The 24,813-nt window shown below is 42.3% G+C and overlaps 1 protein-coding gene across 2 annotated transcripts in view; it reads right to left on the bottom strand.

Moving 5' to 3' along the window:
• The window catches only part of USP24 (ubiquitin specific peptidase 24), a 149,177-nt gene that overhangs the window by 18,976 nt on the left and 105,388 nt on the right, over positions 1 to 24,813 (bottom strand). For both annotated transcript variants that reach the window (XM_074265835.1, XM_074265836.1), the window contains exons 41-55: positions 24,349 to 24,466; positions 21,399 to 21,543; positions 20,558 to 20,677; positions 18,616 to 18,741; positions 17,773 to 17,871; positions 16,567 to 16,649; positions 14,086 to 14,227; positions 13,570 to 13,689; positions 12,523 to 12,743; positions 12,125 to 12,249; positions 11,299 to 11,440; positions 10,317 to 10,467; positions 9,605 to 9,700; positions 8,033 to 8,136; positions 5,917 to 6,030 (exon numbers count right to left, since the gene is read on the bottom strand). In XM_074265835.1, coding sequence (XP_074121936.1) covers positions 5,917 to 6,030; positions 8,033 to 8,136; positions 9,605 to 9,700; positions 10,317 to 10,467; positions 11,299 to 11,440; positions 12,125 to 12,249; positions 12,523 to 12,743; positions 13,570 to 13,689; positions 14,086 to 14,227; positions 16,567 to 16,649; positions 17,773 to 17,871; positions 18,616 to 18,741; positions 20,558 to 20,677; positions 21,399 to 21,543; positions 24,349 to 24,466 — 1,906 coding nt within the window. The remainder of the gene's footprint in view (positions 1 to 5,916; positions 6,031 to 8,032; positions 8,137 to 9,604; positions 9,701 to 10,316; positions 10,468 to 11,298; positions 11,441 to 12,124; positions 12,250 to 12,522; positions 12,744 to 13,569; positions 13,690 to 14,085; positions 14,228 to 16,566; positions 16,650 to 17,772; positions 17,872 to 18,615; positions 18,742 to 20,557; positions 20,678 to 21,398; positions 21,544 to 24,348; positions 24,467 to 24,813) is intronic.

Below are 24,813 nucleotides of genomic sequence, written 5' to 3'. Positions count from 1 at the left end.
TCATTTTCTCTGGACCTCAGTTTCCTCATCTGTAAAACAAGGAGGCTGGACTAGATGCCTCTCCCTCTCTGATTTTCAGCTCAAGATCTAGCTTGATCCCTTTGGTACCATACCTGTCAGCACTTTCTAGAAAAATGTCTTTTCTTTCCTTGCTTAGAAGAAAGGAAAGCTGTTACTTAGCATATAGGGAGAGCAGTCATTGCCAAGGATGCTTCCCGTTTGCCTGAAATTTGGCTTCTGGTTTAAATAATGAAGTAAGGTTAGCTGAAGGCACTGGGCTGGTGGGATTAGCTCAAGAAGGGAAGAGCATGATTCTCCAGCTGGAACACTGCATCCTGGTCCATACCTGGGGCTCTACCAGCTCTCACCTCTGCCTTCACCTCCTGCAGAAAAGTTGTCTCTACCAGGTACGTCCATGTCCTCTCCTCTCACTTTTACACCCGTTGGCACCAGCGGAAGAGCTCCCAAGGTCCTGAGGACCTCTGGATTCCAAATCTCAGGGTCTTTTCTGGGTCCTCTCTAGCCTGATAGTGTGGACCCCTGTCCTCTCCCCTAGTATTGTGTGGCACTGCTCTGTGCCCTGGCAAGCTCTCTTCTGTGACTTAATGATCCATGGGTTCCGTGATTATTGCCACAGAAATGGTTCCCAGGAGTGTCAGTCTTACACTGACAACTGCTTTTGGACATAGTGGAGATTATAGTTTCTAAAACAGAACTTATTAACTCTTCCCCTAAATGACTTCCTCTTCCCATCTTCCTTAGTAATTAGTAATACCCAGGGTACCAATGCTTACCTAGCTGACATCCTCAATAACTCATTTGCACTCACCTCCCCCCCATCCCAGGCTCTACCTGTTGCCAAGTCTTGTCCAGTATCCTTTCACATTCCTGCATCTTTCATGAGGATGACCATGTCATCCCCATTCAATCAACTCCTGCAGCTCCCTATCACCCACAGACCCATAAACAGAACCCTCTGGGGAGTTTTTGAAAGCCCCTTACCAACTGGCCCAGTTCTCCCTTTCCAATTCTCTGACCATTCATTCCTTGGCCCAAAGGCTGTGTCCTCCCCAACTTCTCCAAACTTCCCCATTTGGGGGTCCCCCTGCACCTTCTGCAGAAGGCCCTCCTCTAATATATTCTTCCACCTATAGAAATGTTTACATGCTGCTTCTACCATTAGAACTAAGGACCACCTTTTTGTCTTTCTTTGTAACCCCAGTCCAACACACAGTCAATGCTTAATAAATGACTATTAATTGACTAACAGAAGGTAATCCCCTTTTTGATCCAATTCTCTGGCAGTCCCCATGCAGGAAGGGACTGTTCTTACTTTTCCAGTATTTCCAAGTTAAGAGTGGCAACTGAAGGATGAAAATCCACTTCTCTTTTAGAGGTGCTCACACTAATACTTATTTAAAAAAAAAAATGACCCAGAAAAGAAGAAAGAACTCCACCATTGAAACATATTAAGGGAACAGGGAAGACCAGGTTTTATCTTCAGAGGAAACAAGTTAAATTAAGGGAAAAAAAAAAAAGCTTCTACCCCAAAGAATTTTAATGTTAAATGACTCCCTGCTCAAAGAGAATTCATAGAAGAACTCAAAAAAGAATTTAAAAATCAATTGAGACACAACGAAGAAAAAAATTTTTAAAATATGAGTAAAAAGATCTAAGAAAAATAATATTATGAAAAAAAATTAACCAACTAGAAAAGGAAGCAGAGTCTCAAAGAAGAAAATAATTCTTTTAAAATTAGAATTAGTCAAGGGGAAACCAGTGAAGCTATGAGAGACACCAAGAAATAACAAAAAAGATTATAAAGAATGAGAAAATAGAACAGTGTGAAACATCTCATAAGAAAAATAACAGATCTGGAGAACAAATCAAGAAGAGCAAATTATAAAAAGTTCTGCCAAGAAAGTTCTAACCAAAAAGAGAACCTTGCCACAACAATGCTGGAAACAATCCAAGAAAATTGTCCTAGAGTGATAAATATGAGGGCAAAGAAGAAAAAGACGAACACTTTAAAGAGGTGGTATTATTGCCAAATTTCGAAACCCTAGAAACTTTGCAAGAAACAAGGAAAACAAAACAAAACAAAACACACAAAACCTTAAATATGCTGGAGCTACAATTAGAATTGTACAAGACTTAGCAGCAGCTACAATAAAAGACAGCAGCTCCTGGAATTATATCTACCAATAGTCAAAAGAACTACATTTGTGGCCAAAAATATCTCACCCAGTGAAATTATCTATAATTTTGAATGAGAAAAAAATGGACATTAAATTAATTTGTAAATTTTTAGGATTTTCTAATCAACCAAATCTGAACTTAACAGAAATTTAACATGGAAGAGCCAATATCAAAGATCAGTTTTAAGGAATTCAACATGAACAAACTGTTTAAACATAAGCAAATTGCTTATTATTTTTTTAAACATACTTTATGTTGAAGATTCACATCAACCACAGGATAAGCTGAAAAGAAAAACTGCCAGAATTAAGGTAAAAACAGCAATTATGTTATGCAAATGAGGTATAGAGGAAGAACAGACACAGAGGCATTAGAGGAGAGGAGGGCTCCATAGTTAGGGAATGGGTTCAATAGGTAACATTACATATACATCATGGAAGGAAGATACAGCATCCTCCAAAATCTATAAAGAAATAATTCAGGAGGGATAGGCAGATGGGGAAGCAAAGGATGAGGGAAGAAGACAAAGGAGGGATCTGGGGGGGGGGGGGGGGGGAGATTATGTAACATTAAGCCAGGTAATAGAGCAGAGTTTAATGAAAGAGGCAGCAGGGACAGGAAAGACGTGTGTTTATGTGGAGTGAGTGTATGTATATATGTATCTATAAATATATCTTTTCTTAACAGTAGCTTGCTTGGGAGTGGTGAGGGGAAGAGGGAGGTAATGAAAGCAGAAAAAAGAATAAAGTAAATAAGGCCCACAACAGAAAACCAGAGAATAATTTACAAGGAAGTAAAGACAAAAATGGACATGTATGAATATAAATCCTTTTACTAATATGTATACTTTCTTGATCTGCTTATTTTTTGTTAAATATTTTGAATCTTTGCTATTCTGCTGCTCACATGACAATGCTCTGTTCTGGCTTTATTTTGTTTTGTATCTCTTTTCTGTTTCTTTTTTTCCTACTGTTTTTTCTTTTCTTTTTTTTTTTCTGAGGCTGGGGTTAAATGACTTGCCCAGGGTCACACAGCTAGGAAGTGTTAAGTGTCTGAGACCAGACTTGAACTCGGGTCCTCCAGAATTCAAGGCTGGTCTATCCACTGCGCCACCTAGCTGCCCCTCCTACTGTTTTTTCAAATAAAATAAACTAAAAAACAAATGCCCACAATGTAGGCTAACAACAAAGCTTATGGCAGTTTCATTTTGGCTATTTGTAAACCTTCGAGCCTCTCACCCAAAGTCCTAATGAGCCAGAGCTGTGTAGTTGGCCACCTGCAGAGCCCAGGAACTGCTATGACAGCAAACAAGTTATATGCAAAGACAGTGATGGGATAAGTCACCCCTTCCTCCTTTCCTTTTTTCATCCTTTTTAAGTGGGTATTAAGTATAGTGCTCAAAGTTTACTAGGATATGGATGTGAAGGTATTTTCTCACCAATTATTGCCCTGGAATCCCTGGGGAATATATGGAGTCACAGGTCCTGTCCTAGATATAAATGGGAAGCCAAGTTTGCTCTTGCTACCACTTCTGATTAACTAATATAAGCCAAAGAAAAGAAGTGAGGGGGCCTTCTGAGAGAAGCCAGGAAAAAAGGCCCACACCACTTCCGACTTAGGGTTTCCTCGAGGGACAAGGCAATTTTCCTTCTCCCAATGGCTCCCACTCTGACCATCTCAGAGATTCGGCTGCTCCCCTTGGAAAACTAGGGCTTTAGCTCAGGGGCAAGGAGTCAAGAGCGGCACCAGAAGCCAGACTAGGATTGAGGTCATCAGGATCAAGGCTGGCTCTCAACCCACCAGGCCATCCGGCTAGGATGTGCAAGCCCTGACAAGGCCCGGCTTTGGCCAATGGTGTACTATAAGCACCACCCCCTTAGGGCATACTTGCTGCTAAATGATGGGGTTGTGTTCTTCTCAAAGTCCCCACACTAAGAGAGGCTGAGGAGACCTTCCCTACACGGTGGAGAGGCTGAGGCGGTGCCCCCTCAAAGAGGTTGGATGGTCAGCCATCACCTCAGCTTCTGGTTTCTTTTAAGATGCAATTATGTTGCACACTGAAGGTTCCTGAGATTTTCCTCTTTTGTATTCGTTTCCTCCAATGACTTAGACTCATAGATGATTTTACAAGAGTGTTATGACAACAGTGACATTACACATACACATTTCAACTTGAAATAATTAAGAGAGAGCTCTGGTATTCCAAGTAGAAATCATAGGCAAAAGTGAAAACCATTTAGTTAAATACTAGAAACAACTTTCACACTGATTAGTTTGAATTGTAAAAATTTCAGACCAATCTGTATTCAACTTTTATGACAGGTTGTTTTTGCAACATCATATTATTTTAAAAAGGGAGTAATAGCTGGAGTCTGTGAACTAGATCCTAAAAATATTTTTGTAACTGTATTTTAATGTAATTGTTTTTGTGTGTAATGCCACATGCTTTATTTTATACATTTTAAAATGTGATTCCGAGAAGGAGTTCATAGGCTTCAGCAGACTAACTTTCCAAGAGATTCATTATACAAAAAAAAGATTAGGAGAAAGAAAATATTAGTGAGGTTGAACAATTATAAACAGAAATATGGTGTCTACTTGTTTTTGAGGTGCATAATTGGTGACACAGATCTTAGAGGGTCCAGAGAAACATGTGACTGGGGAGAGAGTATGGTGCAGCAGAAGTACTAGAGCAGAAGGAGGCAGCCTGGGGGTGAATCAATTGCTCAGTATGGGTGCTGATGGTCAGCGACTCCTGGCTCTGATGCACACCCACTGCCTAGCCTGGCTCCTTAAAACTCAGAGTCATCATCTGTAAAGCGGGTAAAGAGGTATCTGGACTACAGGGCTGTGGAGTTGCAAGAAAAGGCTTTGTAAACTTTAAAAAGGAGAAGTATGGGTTATTGGAAAAGCTCAACTACAGTTATAACATTAGTCAAGGAGGAGGAACAATCGCTACCCATAAATGCATGCTGAAAGAAGTCCATACTCAAATGGAAGGATTTGGATTAACTGGAATGTATCAAAGAAAGCTGTCTGGGTTTTTTTTACAGGAAATGTTAAAGAATTTGAGTATGCACTAATTTTTTTAAACTAGCTTTAAAAGGCAGAGTTTGTATGACTGTAAAAATATGCATTAAATAACTCCCCAAAATGAATTCTAAATGGATGATTCAATGAAATTTATTTCTCCAGAAAGATGACACAACTTTCCATTGGAAAAATACTTCTAGGGTCAAATTTTGAAAATTTTTCGAACCGTTCCCAAAGATCTGATTGATTGTCTTAAATAAAAGAAATCTACCTCAATAGTGAGATTGTCTCCCTTCACAAATGTGACTGGTAGCTGGTAAACAGAGTTAGCTTATTGACAGAGGTGAGTTCTCGCTTTTTCAGTACCTGTTTATTATTAATTAAATTAATAACAATAATAAATTAAAACATTAATTAATAATAAATCAATAATACATTAAATTAATTAATAAATTAAAAAGAAAACCATAATCTAAATTTAGAATAGTTTAGGAATTTGATGGTATTCTTATTACACCAAATGTTTCCATAATGATGTCTCTGTTATCTGTAAATGCTACTGTAACATTTGTTCCTGCCTGGCCACAGCCTCCTTCTCTTTCCCAGCAACTCAGGTGCCAGGCAGACAGGCCATGTGCTTGGACATAAATGACCCTAAGAAGTGTTTAGAATCCAGATACTTACTTCACCAACTCTCGACCTTCAGAACCAACGAAATATTCAACAAGCCACTGACAGGCGTCAAAACTTTTGGAGAGCAAGGCTTCAATTGTGGCCACCCACTCTTCTGTGTCAACCCTTTAATAAAGAAGTATCATCGTCATTACGAGCAGAGCACTGAGAAATGTGATGTCTACCACTGAAAAGTGCTTTTCTTTGGAATTAAATGTATAAAAGAGACAGAAAATAAACTGATCACAGATACACGAGACTTCAGAGTCTGCACTTTTTGACTGGTAATGAAAAACCTCATGCTTAGTCTTTAAAATTCTATCCTGCCTCCCTCAAAATGCCACATAGGCTTCAAATTTAATCAACTGAATTTTACATAAAGCTCCACTTTGGGGAGCAAATTTTTTTCTATAACCATTAAAACACATGAAGAAGTATATAAAGAATAAAAATACTTCTACAGAAAACGTCTCTGGCAATCCATTCACTGAGCACCTGTTACATATAAGACACTATGGAGGATCCATGGATTATGCTGAGATCTCTGTTCTGTGATTAAGTAAAGACGATAAACCATGGAGACAACCGTGTAACAAAAGGCATAATGTGAAAATGGATGATGTAAGGTAAGAAAGGCTGGAGACAGTACTTGTGGACAGGGGCAGACATTAATCAGATGGAGACAGAACAGGAACAGGGCAGAAGGATGGGCATGGTTGTGAGACAGAGGGTTGGTTGGAATCCAGGGTATGCTCCCAAGATAACAAGCTGCCCTGAAAGGTGTGGGAAAACGAGGGGAAGATAGAGTGGTGCCTGAAGAAAACAGAGGTGAGAGAGGGCGGAGAGAGTGACAGAACCATGAGCTGCTCAGAGTGCCATAGAAGGAACGGCATCCCCATTCTACTCAAGCACCCAGTCACCAACAACTGCCTTAAGAGATGACAGGAAATTCCCCCAGATGGAAGGCCTATTAACAGGTACAAGGTGAGAATGTAGTCTGAGAAGCCTGAAGGGAGGAGGGGGGAGCACATGTCCAGAGTTGAGAAATGGGGGGTCCTGAGCATGGAGGAGCCAGAGGCCCGGGTCACTGGTTTGAAGGATCCAGTGTGCATATGAGTATGCAAGTGCACCTTGTGGAAAGGGGATGGGTGGGAGCATTGAATGCTAAAGAGAATAGCTTGTATTTGTCTCAGAAATCCTGAGGAGCCATGAGGAGACAGGGGGATGACAATCTTCTGATCTGTCCTTTGGACTGCCAGAGGAAGATGGGCTGGAATGGGGAGTCCTGAGCTTGGGAGACCCACCATTGTCTATGGCAACGGAGAGGGTCAGCCCTGAGATGGGGGAAGAGGAGAAGTATCTGACAGGATTGTGGGGAAGAGGGAAGATGAAGGTGGTCTCAAATAATGCCAGCCTGTCCACTTTAATGCGCCCCACCAGCAGCAGGATGTGGTGATGGAGGGCAGCAGGGGGAGGACCGGAGAAGTCCATTTAAGAATCATTCGCACAGAGACGATAACTGAACAGAAGAGGGCTGGTGAGGGCACCAAGGGCTTGCAGGAGGGCACCGTCCCTGAGGTCCGGCCGGAGGACAGGAGCAGAGGGAGCAGTCTCACGGGAAGGCAGGGCAGCTTGGGTCAAAACTTAGGGTGACGGCCATGGTCACTGCCTGATATGCTTCTGCTGGACAGGGGAGCTGAGGAATGGGTGAAGGGAAGCAAAGGACTTGGCCAAGGCCATCTGGGATGACCTGGGACAGAAGTCACCGAAGCCCCAGTGAGAAGCTCGATGACAACTCTGTCCACCGATATATTGTTCCTTACTAGACCATGAGCTTCCTGAGGGCTGAGAACAAAATGCATTAACCTTTATATATTCTATTGCAGTCATGTATAGTAAAAGGCTAATAAATCAGTATGTTTTACATAAAACTGCAATCATGCTTTATCTTTCTTCTCATAAATTCCTTTCAGCCAAAAATTTCTTTTTGAAACCCCCACTATTTACAACAGCCTCTAGGAGTGAATAATCCAAGGGCACTGCAATCCAGTTTAAAACTTTAGCCAATTGCCTCATTTTTACCTTCTGGCTTAACATATTAATTATTAGAGTTTCTTAAAATTCTCACCTGAGTTTTTTCTTTGTCCGTAAATAGGTTTGGAAGAGAAACTGGATTGCTAACTGTAAGCTCACCTTTGCCATGCAAGGATAGTAGGGGTGTTTTAATTTAGTCTGAGGAGAAAGAAAAAAAAAAGAAACAAGCACTTGTATTAGTGTTTTTTTCTTCCTGTAGTCTAGCAAATTATTTCATAATTTGAAATAACAACATTTATCATTTGATACTTTTTAATATGAAATATTATTTAGAAAGCAGTGGTTCTTGATGGAGGTAAATGTTAAAATTAAACTGAGGTTAAAAAGAGCTGTCAGTCTGGACCATTAGAGGGATGGGAGAGAAGAGGCAGGAAGAAGAATCCATATAATGGGTATTTTATTCAAAAACAATGAAAATGTTCAGTAAAGAAAAAGAGCTCCTTAGAGGCTATAAAGGGACAGTCAAGAAAGGGGTGAGATAAAGGTTCACTGAGTCAATAAGACCCGAGTTCCAATGCTCATTGTAGCTCATGAGTGAACCCACTGACTCTACCTCATGATTCAATCCAAACTCTCTTTTTACCCAATTCTGGGTCTAGCCCAAATTGTGTCTCATGAGAAAACTTTATTCCACTATGGGAACTGAGAGAAAACCTTTCTGTACTGTTTGAATCTAGCCTGAAAGGCTGGGAAACTCGGCCAGCTCTTCTCGCTGCACAGAGACCCCTCACCTCAGGCTGAGGTTCTGCTGAACAGAAACTCAGATCCAGAGACGGAAGAAGGAGTTTTCTCAATTAGATATCTTAAGGACCCTTATCTGAGAACTGGCCTCATCCTGACTGATCATGCTCTGCATGTTCCATGATTGTTCAGATATTTCTCCCCCAGCTCCCCATACCCTTTTCTGAATCAGGAAATTGCACCTGTTTGCTCTCCCCTTTCCAACTTAGAAAGTCCCTCATCTTCCATCCAATCAAAAATCAGATTACTCAATGCTGTATTGTTTCCTTGTAACCAACTGGCCTTATTTGATTACTTGTTTTTAAGATACAAAAACCTGTCTCCTTCTGTATGTAGAGCCCAGGCCTAAGACGAGAAGCTCCAGTCCCAGCTCGCCAGATTGGCACGCACCGCTTAATAAACTGATGTGCTCAGAAGATCGAACCTTTGTTTTTTTCAGTCATTTCCTCTTTTATCTGCCACAGGCCTCAGACACTTATTAGCTGTGTGACCCTGGGCAAGCCCTTTTAATCCTGTGTGCCTCAGTTTCCTCATCTGTCAAATGAGGTAGAGAGAAGGAAATGGCCAACGCCCTACCAGTATCTCTGTCAAGAAAGTCCCAAAGGGACCACAGAGATTAAAAAACAACTGAAAAAGCCAAAACCTCCACAGAAGGGATAAAACTAAAGACTTCTTTCTCTGAGGAGTTGAAAAGTCAGGCTCTGGTCAGTGTCTGTCCTGGGCTGGGCCCTGCCCCATGGGACCTAATCTGGACATGCTGATGCAGACAACAAGACAAGCCACAGACGGGATGCCACACTGGCTCCCACGCTCTCCTCAGTATTCTCCTCACATCATCCCAACAATCCCCCACGCAGCTACTCACAGCATTCAGTGAGGCTAAAGACAGGACAAAACTGAAATAGTCACTACTGTAGACATCTCTATTCTTCATGAACTTCAGGTTCTCGTCTCTCACCATCTACAAAGAGAAAATTTTAATTTTTTTTAATAAACAAGGTTACATATTGAGGACTTCTCAAGAAGTGGTTCTGAGATGAAAGAAAGGTGCTGAAATGATTCATGATATGAAATGAAATCTTGGGTCAAACTCCCTTGTGTTTCCAAATGCTGTATCATCTCTTCTAGATTAAAGTTTGAAAAGGGGAGAGCATGCACGGGACTTTTAATAGAACATTTGGGACATCTATTTCTCCTTTTCTTTCCATCTGTCACAAATACTCACATGCAGGACATAAGTTATGGGCATCCTGTCCACATGTTCATGACCTAAGTCTAGTATAAAAGAACAATAAACCAGAGGCTCAAATCCTAGAACACTGTCCAAATGGATGGATCTAAGAGCAGCTCACAGACAGTTTTGAAAAGTGCTGGACCTCAAGTACAAGGACTGCCATTTTACAGATGAGGTGACCAGATCAAACTAATATGGGGACACCCACCATCCCATAGTTGGCACTTAATAAGTGCTCATTGATTTAAAGTGTCAGAAGCAAAATTTGAACCCTAACTGCATACTGAACATTCACACAGCTGTGGAAGGCTTTCATTCTCAGGTCAGGTAATTATATACTCACCTGGTATATCCTAACAGGCATTTTTTCCACAAAGAGCCCCTTTTTCTCCCCTTTTCTAACCAGCTTGGTTAAAATAGAGAGACGGTCATTGTTAGGTCTGTGGGGCCGAGGAGATGACTGTGGTGAAATTTCTGGTGAAGATGGAGCTGATCTAAAAGAGAGAGAGAGAATGCTGTGGCACTGAAGTCTCCAGCAGGACCCTACTTGTGGTCTCTGTGCTATCTTTGCGATAACTCCCGAGTTCCTTCTCTCCCTATGTCCATACATGATGCCCTCCTGGGAGCGGGACCTTGGTCTCCAGCTTCTCCCGTGGCCTGTAACAAGGAGAACCAGACTGGATGCCCATGAGAGCGCCTGCTCTCCACCTCGTACGAGTCTCGTCCTTGGGACACTGAGTGGATTTCTTAGAAAGGCTCTTTTCTGACTGTAATCTCTCAGGATGGAAGCTCCCATCAATCTCCCTGAACTTTCTCCTCCAAGGCCTTCCTCTCACCTGGAGGAGGCTGGGGAGGACTATGAAGGTGTGTAAAACAGGACAAGCTTTGGCAGGGCCTACATCACATTCTGAGCCCAAGCTCCAGGAGGCAGAAGCGCAGCTAAACAGGCCAGCTGCCAGAGCAGTGATTATGATCTGGACTGGCATGGCAGAAAACACAGATGGGGCAGATTTAACATGTGTTTCCAGACATCGGGTCACCGGTGGTATAACACCTTTGAATATGCCGTGTGCAGGAGCTCACTCAAATACAAAAGTCAGGTCTCCAGATCACCAAATAATTCAGTAGCAGGAATATGGAGCAAAAATGAGAGACATTAAATTGGACATAATCTTTTTCTGTTAAAAAATCCTGATGGAACTTTACAAAAGCCTTAATTGGATCAACAAATGAGAAGCCTGCCTTTACTGTCCTCGTGGTCTTAGGTACAGAGTGTGAATATCAGGGCCTCGATAGGAAGTGAACTACCCAGGCCACGAGCTTACAGGGAGAGGTCTTCGGCCTCCTGGCGCACCACACTGACTCGGCTTTTCTTTGGCAGCACCGGGGAGTTCTGGTCAGATACCCTCTGGTAGAAGAGCATATAAGCGTTCCAGTATCGCCGGCGTACATCGGGGTATGGATTTGCTTTGGGACAAAGAATTAAGGAAAAAAAAATCATTGGAAAATCCAAGTTGCTATTTTAACACACCAACTGTAATGTGGGGTGGCAGTGATGCACTGGTCACCAGATATGAGGAAGAGGAGGGAAAAGGCCCCATGTCAGGGGGCAGAGAGGCTCTACTCTCCTGCTTAGTTTCCCTTTTGTGAACATAGGTCCACTTTTCTGGCTGGCTCTGAGATGGCAGGAGAAGCAACGCTGCGGAGCAGGTGGGCAGGTCTTCCCCGCTCTGTGAGGCTTTCCCACAGAAAGCTGGCTGCCCGGCCACCACTCTGGAGGCCTACGGACTCCCCAGGCCTGCTATAAGGAAGCTGCGCCTTTGCCCATCAGTAACTGGTAACTGACTGAGTGGTAAAAGCTAGAAAAAAGGCTTTCCAGGCTACAAAACAGCAGGGGACATGGAAGCAGTTTCAGGGTGGATGAGCAGTTAGCGCTTTGCCCGTGACTGAGGACACTGACAGCTTTCTGTTAAACACCGAAATGTATGTAAAAACGCCTTGCACAGCGCACAGAGCTCTCCCCAAACTCACTTTGATCAGTCCTAGCATTGAAGCTGCCATAGGGTACAAACTGTCGAGAGAAAGAGATGGAGTGTGGCTTTATGGACTTATGAGTAACAACCACTGAATGAAATGTGCGCAAATACTTACACTGATCATAGACTTTTGGCCTGTACTCGCCACCAAAACATTCATACTCCAAGGTCTCGTCATTTAAATCAAACTCTTCCACCACAGTGTCATTAAACTTATACCATTTTCCTTTTCCACATCCCCTAAAGTCCAAAGACAAGAAGTGAGCATTATATATACCATTTTCAGCAAGACGACATATAAGATGTGTGTGTGCAAAGCAGCTGAAGAACAAGACAGACTTATATTTTAAAAAATGAACAAAACTGACTTAAAAATCTTGGTAGTGTTATCAGAAAATCTGCGCTAGAAAACAGAGCCCATGATCTGAAGGCTACATTGTGAAAGAAATGAAAACAACGAGAGCGGACGGATGAAGAAGAGGCAGCCTAAGTGAGACCCGGCTCTTTCTTTACCTCCTGTCCTTGATAAAGGAATAATAGTGGCCTGCATGGGCCTGGCCACTGTGCACAATCACGCCGACGAGCTCATAGTTTTCAGTGGGAGCCACTTTCTTCCGTGGGGATCCTCCAGAGCCCTGGTCCACATGCCGGCCATTTTCACCAACATCACAAGATGAGTCCTGGCGAGCCATTCCTGAGACCGTGTAAGGCTCCATGTTTAACATCCAGGGGAACTATCCAAAAGCAAAAGAGACCAGATTCACATTGAAGAAGTAATGCAGAATTTTATTTTCTTACTCATTTTCTTTCCTTTTTGATCTGATTTTTCTTGGTGCATCAAGAGAACTGTATAAATATGTTTACACACATTGGATTTAACATATATTGGATTGTTTGCCATGGTGGGGGGGAGGGGAAAATCTGAAACACAAGGTTATGCAAGGGTCAATGTTAAAAAAATTTCTGTGCGTATGTTTTGAAAATAAAAAGCTTGAAAAGAAAAAGTAACACAGAGATCATGACACCCCCTTCTCCCACCCAGATAGTGGGTACGAGAAGCAGCAGAATCTAGAAGACAAAAGTCTGGAGCTCTCCAAGCCCATATCTGCCATTTACTCCCCTCTCACCCTCTCTCATCCTGTGTTCTCCTGGGTAAAATGGCGGGCATTAAGCTGTGACTCCCTCCCCCGCCTGGTGCCCATGGTGACAACAACGCCTGCTCCCCGACCTCAGGAGCTACCAGGATTGACAAAGCCACAGGCCCGAGGCCGAGCACACGTCTGCTGCTGCCCCCCACGCACAGCCCGGGTTCCACGAGGCACCAGAGGATTACAGTGCAAGCTATCTGGCCACACAAAATTCCAGTGACTTAAAAAGTTTGAAAAAGCATTCCCAGGAGTCTGAATTTGGAGTCCATTGGCATATAATGCAACTGGCTCAACAGGACTTCTTTCCATGCCTTTCTAGGCCTGTGGGCTCTTTGAGAATGTAGCAAAGCAGAGCTCTTGTAGAGAGTAATTAAAAAAAAAAAAGGGATCTAAGTAACAGTAATGTGGTTACCCTTATTTGTTCATCATATTTAATAGAGCGTCCACTCTCCCAATCAAATCCAAATCTCATCAGGTGAATCACCAAGACGCTGGGCAAAGACTTAATGCACGTCCTTTTCACTGTCGTTCTCTGCAAGAAAGGTAAAAACCAGTTACCTTTACTAAGGAAACTTCACAGATTACGTAGATTAACCCAAATCCACGCATCTCTAAGCAGAGTACAGAAAGCGCACTACTGGGGGTTCTGAGCTTGGATCCTGCCGCTCTCCCAGTCCCTTTTCTCTGGAGCTTAAGGAGGCAGCTCTGAAGAGCTCCCTTCTGGCCCTAAATCTGAGATCCTACAGACCCCCCTTCTGGAAGAGATGGGGCTCGCTACCTGGGAGAGGGAGGGGGATGTACTACGCCCCCTCACCAATTTTGTGGGGGAGGGGAGGGGAGAATTAAGGTGACCAGAAGCCAAGTCAAGATTAGCGGGGAGCCCGTTTGCTAACACCACACAGACACGGAGGGTTCATAAATACAATACCTTTTCTTTACACTTTTCACAGTAATAGGCATTACTCCCCTCTAGAACTTCACCTCTAACAAACTGGTCCAAAGAAATCTCCAGACTCTGACAAGAAGTAACACCGAGATTGAGCGCCATGAAAGCTTCTTCTCGCTCATACCTGGAACAGAGAGGGAGGGGGAGCTTCGCAAGTTCCTCTGGGGAAGAGGAGACTGCCAGGGGGCCTCTCGGTGAGCTAGGGTGGCTCAGTGGCCGGAAGGGGCAGAGCCCGGGCCGACAGGGAACCGAAACCCTCAGGTATTAGGGAAACAGACTTGTATAAATAACAGTAGAGCTAGGTCTCTGAAACCTCTGGGAAACGTAGCTGCTGAGGCCCTGGCAGTGACCCCCCAAAGTGGTGTGTAGCTGGGGATGGCGGCAGCTTTGGCAGAGGGTGAGGGTGGTCTCCGTCTTCTGGACTCTGACTCCTGCAAATTCTAGAATGTTTTATCAAAAAGAAAAGGACTGTCGATCAGCTTCTCAGTGAGTCCCTGAGGCTTCAAGAGCTGGTACTACTTGGCTAATTTCAATTTCCAAAAAAATGGAAGACTCCGACTAATAGAAATGGACAAGAGCCGAGAAAGGACCTGGATTCAAATCCCACGGCTGATGCTCACAGCTGTGTGACCCTGGGCCTCTTGAGCCTCCCCTTGTCATATGAAAAACAAAGGGCCTGGACAGCAGGGCCTCTGGGACCCCGTCTAGCTCGGGATCCAGTCTCAGTGCAAACTCTGCCAGGCTCAGGAGTGGGAGAACGAACCACCCAAAGAATGGCCCCTGGGGGGTCAGGGATGCCCCATTTGCTCCTGTGCTCCTCAACTTCTAGCTGTGACTTGGACAGCATACCTACCAACTCTGCAGATGACCAAGAGCCAGCAAAGCTAGGCCGAGGGCTGATGGAGATCCCTGTGGGAAAGGACTAGAGAGGCCATCTCCTCAAATCTATGTTTGTAATGAACAGGAATCACTCCTTTATAGTGAGACTGATAAGTGGTTGTCTGGCCTCTTGGGAGGCTTGAGACAGGGAAGGAAACCACCAATTCCCACAACAGTCACTCATCAACCCTCTCCTGGCACCTCTGCCATGTGGCCCCACTGCTGCTCTGGGGCCTACTAAATACACTCCATCTCTTCTTCGGACGGCTCCTCAAACACTGGAAGACAGAAAACACGGCCTCCTCACCCACCCCTTGGGCAAGAATGTTTTATTGGATCGTGGATTGGATTAGAAATTGCTTTCATCCTCATTAAGTATAAAACTGTAACTGTGAGTTCAACAAAACAACTCCAAAAACACAAGCTGAGGGAGGCTTGACCCCCTCAGGAAGTCACCTGAGAAAGGGCCCATCTTGACTCTGAGACAACAGTGTGTTAGCACAAGTGCCCAAAGCTAAAATGCCCGATGAGACAATGCTCAGAACCGCCTGTTCTCTCCCTTGGTCTAAATTTGAGATTGTGTCCAGGTCTGGGAACCAATATTAGGGAAGACACTGCTAAGGTGGAAAGGGCTGTTAGGTCAAGCCACCTAGAAGGAGCCTGGTGGAAAAGGTAATTTTTCTCTTGGAAAGGAGGCCAAGGGACAACATGGCAACACCATTTATTTTTCTGAAACACTGTCATGTAAAAAGATCAGATGTGTTCTCTCTGGCCCCAAAGGCAGAGCCGGGAGCAAGAGAAGGAAGCTGCAAGGCACAGGCTTGGACTGGCTGTCAGGGAAACTATTTGGACATGAACAGCTCTCCGGCAACAGAATGCTGGGCTGACCACTAGGGGAGTACAACAAAGCGGCCTTGGCGTTCTTCTCTAACTCAGATGCTGAATCAAGAAAGAAATCAATCATGAAAAGTCATAATTCCTTGATGTGATCACACAACTACAATTTCCTATAGTATAAAGTGTGGGAAAATAATTTTAAGGAGTACTTCTTATCCCTTTCCAATTTATTCCAAATTGCTGCTGCTAAATAAAAAGATGAGAAAACACATTGTTTTAAAATATACTGTAACTACATAGGAACAGGGAAAAGGAACAAATCTTTATTTAATACCTATGTACCAATCACAAGTATCATGTCATTTGTTTTGCACAACAACCCTTGGAAGGAGGTGCTAGTATTACCTCCATTTTAGAGTTAGGGAAATGGAGGCAGACAAAGTCCAAGTGATTTGACAAATAGTACCACAATTTCTTGGTAAGTGCGTATTCTTAAAACCATTGTAATTAAAATCTTGAGAGAGAGAGAGAGAGACAGAGACAGACAGACAGAGAAGAGAGAGAGAGAGAGAGAGAGAGAGAGAGAGAGACAGAGAGAGAGAGAGACAGAGAGAGAGAGAGAGACAGAGACAGACAGACAGAGACAGAGAGAGAGAGAGAGAGAGAGAGAGAGAGAGAGAGAGAGAGAGAGAGAGAGAGAGAGAGAGAAATCTCAGGAGTACGGGACAAGTTACGAATTCCACTAACCTGTGAGGGCAGTCTTTACATATCTTCTGATCAGAGTAGATTCCCTGGAAAGTATTCTTAAATATCTGATCTCGACCAATTTTCTGTTGAAAATATTAAAAGTTAAAAGAGTACTTATGTTCCCTGAACTTAAACTTGGCTCTGCTAAAACATATCCTTGTGTTATCAAATAACTTTTCACGTACAAATCCTGTGTTACGACTACAAAGCAACTAGCCTATACTATAGAAGTTTGGAGATGAAAGGAAATGGAGATGGAGCTGGACCCCCCTGCCAACCTCCTCTGATGCTCTGCCTATGCTCACCGGATCACCAGACGTGTAGACTTGGGCCATATTCTTCTGAGTCAGGATTTTTTATACTTTTGTACAAAACTTCTAAGTTTTCCAGAACTGAAATGAGGTATCTCATAACAGAATTATTTCCTTGTCATAGAAAGTACTCAAAGTGGGGGCTTCTCAAGGATGTTAGGAAGGGGATTCCTGAATTAGGAAGGGAAGTGGATTAAATAATGTCTATGCTTCTGTCCAGCTCAGATTGTTAAGCAGGGGAAGAGAAGTTATGAATGCATAATCTTGAATTAATACTTTTTTGGTCTGAGTATATGTAATTTTAGTACCAACACATAGCAGGTGCTGTTCTTCAGTTTATAATTACTCATTTTTTTCTTAAAAATAAAAACACATTTTAGGGGTTTATCTTCCATTTGGATCAATATAATAAAATCAGTTGAAAGGGGAAAATTCAATGAGAGAGAGAACATGCAAGCTCATTTGGGGGGGAAGTAGATTTATCTCCAAGACCCCTTTGAGCACTACATTTGTTGAGGTGTGTCGCTGCTAATAGCAGCTGAACCAGCACATATCATCTACCAGACATATTCACTCAATCTAAGGTACAGTCTGGAACCTAAAGAGTCCAGCATTGCCCATTTTATAGATCAGGAAGCCAAGATTCAGAACAGGTACTTACAAGCATTATAATTAAAATCTTAAAAAAAAAAAAAAAAAAAAAAAAAAAAGAGGAGAGAATCTAGGACAGACTCCAAGCCCCAGAGATCGCAAGGGTCAGAAGTAGGTGACAACCTCTCCTAAGTCTAGTGCTTTTCTGAAAACTCTACTTACTCTCCCAAATTTAGGTTCACAAGTACTTGTAATAAATTTTTTGAAAGTAGTCTTTAAAATTGGAAAATAAAGCTTTTATTACCTTGAGGTATTCATCCATCTGATCGATGAGGCTAGTAAAGAATTCATACGCATCCTGTTGTTCTCGAACATAAAGCTCTTTGTTCCACATCTTGAAAATCTATTTAAAAACATTAGATATGTTAAGGAAAAAAAAAAAGATTGCTTAGAAATATAACTTCCTGCATATCTATCCTTTGGTTTATTTACATAAAATAAGCAAATGGCTATGAATGAATGAATCCTGCAGAAAAGGATCAAGCCATCCCAACTGATCACAAGAAGGCTAAGTAAAGGCCCTTCTGAAAAGAGCAATGTGGACACAGAGAAGCCCACTGCAGGGCCAAGCTCCAGCTCTCCGCTGCCCACTGGTATGTGATGCCAGGCCGAGGGGTGAAACATTTAACTATAGACACGGATGTCTCTGTGAAGGCAAAGGCCCAGATCTGCAGGCCTGCACTCTTCATCAGCTGCACTCACCACAAAGGAAGAAACAGGGCTTTCATACAATTACACAGAACCTGAACCTTCTTAAGGAACAGAAAGTTGTGTTCTAAGTATCTAGAGAAACTGGAGCAGACTTAGGGGAAAGAGATCCACAATAAGGTAAAAGTGATCAGCACAATCCATGGCACAAAGTAAACCAGCTCAGGGACCATGAATCAATATGAAGTGTTCCTTCTACACACTGAATCCTGGAAGGGAAGAAGTCCCCAACAGTGAATCCAATCGCTCAAGTCGATCTTTTTAGGAGCAGCCAGGCTAGTTCTGGTAAGATTGCTGGCTGAGATTATGATCTAGCATGATTAAAGGCCACCCCCCACTGCACATTTAGGAAGAAAAATAAATAATTTCAGAGAAATACCTTCCAAAAATTCTCAGGTACATAGTATTGCAGCTTGCTTTCCATCAAATGCCCAAAGAGGGACTGGACTTGATAGAACACGCTATCATCTGGATTGTCCATATCGTCATCAACGGAAAGTAAAGACTTAACAAGGAAAATGTTAAGTTAAATATATTTATCTTTTAAAAAATTGTTTTCTTCTATTATTCAAAAATCCACCTCTCTTTCCCCTCTCCTACCTTCCACCCTTAAACCCCTATGGCAAACACACAGAGTCAAAGCAAGCTCCTTCCTGGACACTACGAGCCCTTTACCTCCACTAGGTAACTATGCCTGTTTTGTCATGATTCCCCTGGGAATTGTGGGTGGTAATTGGTCCTTGGTTGCCTCTAATTTTGGATCTTTCTTATGACTTAAAAAGAGTATCTTTAAAAAAAAAAAAAAGTGCTCCTACTGTAGTTCACTTCTGACACAGAATTGGAAGGTTGAAAGGGACTCCTGAGACCTCTGCTTGGGGGTTTCCACCCCTCTCATCAGCATCCAGCTTTTTCTGGCATCTGTCCTTCAACTGACCCTGCAGCTTATACTAAGAGTCCCTGGTTCTCTCACCTACGGCCAACAAGAGGCCGAGTCTCTCTTCTTCTTCCACGTTAACAGATCCCCAAATACTTGAAGACCATGACCACGCCCATTCTCCCTGAATGCCACTTTGTTTCCAGGCTAAGCATATGTGTCCTTCAAATGACTTCTAGGTCATGGACTTCGGGCCCTTCCCTCACTCCTGCAAGAACTTGGTGCACCTGACCCTCCAGACTGCCTCACAATGGCACAGGCAGAGAATCAACTCTGCACTGTTCCCAAAAGCTCTGTCTCTCCTGATGCAGTCCAAGATGGTCACATTTTGAGGCTCCCACACCACACTGTTAATTTACGGAGTTAACTTATGTTAACAATTCATTAAAACCCTCAGATCTTTTTCATTACGACTGCTGTCTCTCAATGGCTCCCCCACCTTAGGTTTGCAAAGTTTAGCATTTTTATTTTGTACCCAAATGCAAGACTTTGTTATCAGATTCTGGTGACACTGTAGTCTGTGAAGATCTCTACCAGATCCTGACTCCATCCTGGCATTTAGCCAGGCTTCTCCTGGCCCTCTCTGGGAAGTGACCCGCGAGCGTTCACCAGGACTCTCAGTAGGTCCTGTGGCTAGCGCCGATTCCTCTGAGGGCACCATGGGCTAACGCCTGCCTCTCTGTGCCCACACTTGGTCAGAACAAAACCTCACTGCCCTGGAGCTGGAGCGGGCTCCACCCACTTAGTGTTTAGCCTCTCTGGGCCTTGCTTCCCTGATCTGCCAAATGGACATAGCTGGTTTTATGCATCTCTCAGTGAATAAAAGTTAAGGTAACAAACATAAGTATGATGGAAAGCGGTAATTAGGGTGGTTGTAACGAAGGTTAATAGATAATATTAAGAACAGTAGAGTCACACACCACACTGGCATCTCAGTCTGGGAGCGGGCAACGGGATGGGCCCTGAAGTACAACACCAGCTCTACCGTTTGCTAATCTGAAGTCCTGGGCTCTTGCTGACCCCTAAGCACCTTTCCAGCTCTACATCTGTTTAAGTGCTTTTAGTAGAACAATTCTATCAATTAGAATTCCAGACTATGATTACAGGCCAAGATTTTTTTCAAGGTCATGGGATGCTAGAGGAGATCTCATATTCACTTTGGAATTAAGAGATGATTGCATGGAGCACCTGCCATTTAGGCAGCACATACAGCAAGAGAAAACAGAACTAGACTTATAAAAATGGGCAAGGACTCTACAATTCTGAACTACTGTCTGAAGCAAGATCCAAATTATTTATTAGCTATGGCTATTCTCCCCTCTTCAAATACAGAATTGTTTTCAGTTAAAATGTCAAGAATAAAAATGAATGGGGAAAGGGGAATTACCTCAGGGAGGCCAGGCTGCATATAGAGCTGCTGGAAAACTGCGTTCATGTAGCAGGTGGCGCCCCCATTCTTGAGCCCCACGAATCCTGAGAGGGAGCGGCTGTCCACTGGGGGAAGATACTGGAAAGAGAGAGAGAGAGAGAGAGCGAGCACGCACAGAGGACGTCAGCCGCAAACGGAAGCAGCCACTTTTTAATAGCACCTAAAAACCTAGGAAATGGGAGTGACAATCCTTAACCTGCCCACGTCCATCGTCTGTTACAAGTAACGAGCCTTGAAAACTGTCAAGTGTTCAGGAAGTATGAATCACTGTTGTTTCTCCAATTCCAGAACGATAAACCCAAAACATCACTTAACCAGAATTTCTTTTAGTTCTGCATTTCTCTAAAAGGACCATTATAGACGTTATTACAACAACTACTAGAGGAAAAGTCTTCCAGAAAGGGCAAAGCTAAATTTGCAGACAAATACACTGGATTCTCATTTTAAATGTCTGCTTTAATATGGGGTGGATGGTTCAGGAGATGAGAGGGAATAATCATTTACCTAACACTAAGTGCTTTACAAGTTTTACCTCATTTGAATCTTGTAATAATCCTGCAAGGGAAGTATTGTTATTATTCCTATGTTGGGGAGACAGAAGTTAAATGACTCTCCTAAGATCACATAGCTAATGAGTACCAAAGGTAGAATTTGAACATGGGTCTTCCTGACTTCAGGCCCAGGGCTCTGCTGTCCACTCTGTGGCCACCCAGCTACCTTGCAACAGCAGCAGCATTTCGTATTTATAAACCCACATTTCGTGGCAAATTAGCAGGAAATGCACCACACAGATACTCACATCAAACTCCTTGGTGAGAGCAGGATCAGGTTGATGGTGCATAGAAAGCAGCTCTTTTGTAATAATTTGAAGATTGGAGGGTGAGCTATCAGCCAACATCACCAGAACTTCATAGGCTGCCAACCGACTGTTCACAGTACTACATCTTTAAAAAAAAAAAGAAAAGTAAAGAAATGACAAGTGGTCTCTTTCAAGAACAAATGACCTACTTAAATATTAAAAAAAAAATTTTTTAATAAAAATTGAATCTCCTTATTTCACCCAGGCAGGAAGTACAGGGACTCCATGAAAGCTTATGACTTGCTGTTTCTGACCTGGGCTAGTTTGCCTCTCCTGACGCAGCCTGGTGGATCCTAGACCTAGGGGAACTCAACATATTAATGTCCAACTGAGTGTGGTCCCCTCATCAGCTGGGCCTACTATAACTCAGAACTCCTGAGCTCAAGAAGCTCTATTAGTCTTACCCTCTCTAGGATCAGCTAAATATTCTTTTAAAAATCAAAAGGACCTTTGAAACATAAAGCATAGCAGTTACAATTTTCAAGAAAATATTACATTACTGAATGTTAGTAATAAACTTTAAGACAACAAGGATTGTATTGTCTTTGTATCTTGCAAATTGCTGAAACCAAAGTAGGCAGTGGGCACATGAGAAATGGTTATAGAATTGAATGCATGGGATCCAGTAACATCCTGATAAACAATCTAATTTTGGAGTGTCCATAAAAAAGCCTCTTTGGAAAGTTGTCACGTCACAAGAAATTGTGAACATTTCTCAGGTCACCCAACATGATCATAATAGTTTATCAGTGACAGTATCAGCCTGTACTTGCTTTATAAGAGAAAAGGTCAATGAGGGAAGAAGGAAAACTGAAGGAACCTTTTAAGGTTTCGAAAAGTGTATTAAGTGAACAAATCCTGTGCTATTAAAAGCAAGGTAGCCATTAATTCCAGCTAACCACCAGTGCTCTGATACTTTAACTCTACAAAATAAGTAGAAGAAGCAAATTTAGAAATGAGATGACACATTTTCTTAATACTTTAGATAGTTCATTCAATTCGAAGTACAGGGTCATTAATTCTGAATTAATTTTCTGAATGTTAACCAAAAAAGAAAAAGAAAAAAGATGACAATGATGACGACAACAGAAAAACCTCCATTTATTCACAGGAGCTCTGGCCTCAAAGGGAAACTGAGCTAGAAGACAGAATGTCTAACTGGACAGCAGTTATTCAATCCAGGGTGCACACAACTCATCCACAGGGTCAGAAGATCCTAGATTTGGAGGGGAAGGGTTCTAAGAGGTTATTTTTTTAATTGAGGAAAATGAGTTTAGAAAAGTTCCATTTGTTGTCCAAGGTCATGGAGATAAAAATCTACTCTCAAATATTGAATTTTTATCTATTCTCTATTTCTTCACTATTCACTGGGAATTCTATTCCTTGGGAGTGAGTGGGTAATTTGAGTTTCTTCTTTCTTTTTGATCTATTTGCTATGGTTGTGTTCACAGAATAGTATATCCTTCTAAACCTTGTGGCTAGGTCAAGGGAAGAGATGGAATTAGAAAGGGAGGTTACTATGACTGAGGAGAGAATGACTTCTAGACAGGTCACTGGAACAATCCTTGTACCGCGCTGATAACAATAACAGCTCACATTTCAGGTCTTTAAGATCTAAAAAAGCTTTATCTAATTTATCTCTTCTGATGCACAAAACAATTCTGAGAGACAGGGACCCTTATTATACCCATTTTTACAGAGCAGGAAACTCCAGCCTGAGAAAGTGAATACCTTGTCTGGGGATACATGGCCAGAAGCACCCAAGATAGGAGTTGAATTCACCCACTGTGCCAAGCTACCTCACAGAATCACTGATTGCTGCACATGTGCTCCAGTGCTCCTCAGAGATAAGCATGACCTATTTTATTTTAGCTTTTTTCTGAGATCTATATTCTAATGATTCATAGCTGCTGAGCAGATAAAAGACTTCCTGAACTGCTCAACGTGGCTAACATAGAGAAGGCTACGGTCTACATATTTCACCAGTCCATGGCAGACTCGTTAGCTTTGTAAAATCAAGGTCTGGACTTCATCAAAATATAAGATCAATAAAGGAAAAGGTGCTACAACAGCTCTGAAGTGAATTTTCCCTGATTCCATAATATGCTATTTATTACTTAAGCACAATGACAGAGGATGCATCTATTCTAACTTCCTAACCAAGAGCCCCCTGCCATGTTAGTGACAAGCGGTTCTCCAGCATTTTATCTGCTTAACTACCTTATGAAAGAAAGACTTTTACCTTCTGAATCTTTAGGCTCCAAGAAACCAATTTTTAAGTCAAATTTGGAGTATTTACCTCCCTATAGTATTTTTAATTTTCTCACATAGAAAAAGGAAATATTAATTTTTGCATTACTGAACCTTCTGATTAAGATGCAAGGAAATACACAATATCTGAGAGTCACCAAAATAGATAGGACAAAAAGTTTTTAAGGTGAAAGAGCTAATTTGCACTTATGAGCAAAATTAACTTTTGGGAAAATCTCACTTTTCAGTGATAATGGATAAATGACACATGATTAGTGCTTTTAAAAAGGAACCACCAAAGTAGTCACATGTATTTGAATTTACACTACTTGAAATATTAACAAGTTTCAACCAACGGAAATTTACAGTACTAATATGAATAATGTGACTACTTCAAGGGATTCATTATTAAAACTAAATCAGGATCTAGCTGTATACCTAAAGGAGGTGGCCTTTAATTTTATAAAAGCTAATGGCTGCCCGACACCTATTAAACATTTTATTTTTTGATAGGTAGTGAAGGACCTCTCGAGGTATAAATAACAAATAAGTTTAATTCTACCCAAAAGTTTATCACACTGGGGACAAGAGTTCCAAGTTAGAATTTTTACCAACTGAACACAACGTGCACTTTCCATACTTTGGATGAAAATCCTGCTGACTGATGGCAGCACTGCCAACTGGAGAATGACTGTTTAAAATAATCCTGGAAGCCCGGAAAAGGAAGTCATCCAACAATGGTTTGATAAGTGACGACCCTGGAAGAGAGCACATTATTTGCAAGTGACGATCAAAGAAAGGCCTCTGAAATTAACTTAAAAAAAAAAAAGAAAAGAAAGAACTCTCAAACTTCTCCCTCACATTCCTCAAAGCAGAGATGATAAGTAAGAATGAGATACTGTTCTACGTAGAGAGAAACATATCACCTTCAGTAGCTTGTGAACCCAGTCAAGGGCTATGAGATCTGAAAGGAAGCTGGAGTTCATCTCTTCCCATTGTCCCATTTCCCAGATTAAGCCCTGCAAAGTGGCCTGCTTAAGGCCACAGGTAGGGGGCAGCAGGCATACCTGGGCATCCTAATTCCACTCCTTTGAGCTGCTGACTA

Source organism: Sminthopsis crassicaudata, chromosome 4 (assembly GCF_048593235.1).
Source record: "Sminthopsis crassicaudata isolate SCR6 chromosome 4, ASM4859323v1, whole genome shotgun sequence".
Taxonomy (NCBI): domain Eukaryota; kingdom Metazoa; phylum Chordata; class Mammalia; order Dasyuromorphia; family Dasyuridae; genus Sminthopsis; species Sminthopsis crassicaudata.
Note: the sequence above shows the minus strand (reverse complement) of the source record. Positions and strands in the feature narration are given on the sequence as shown.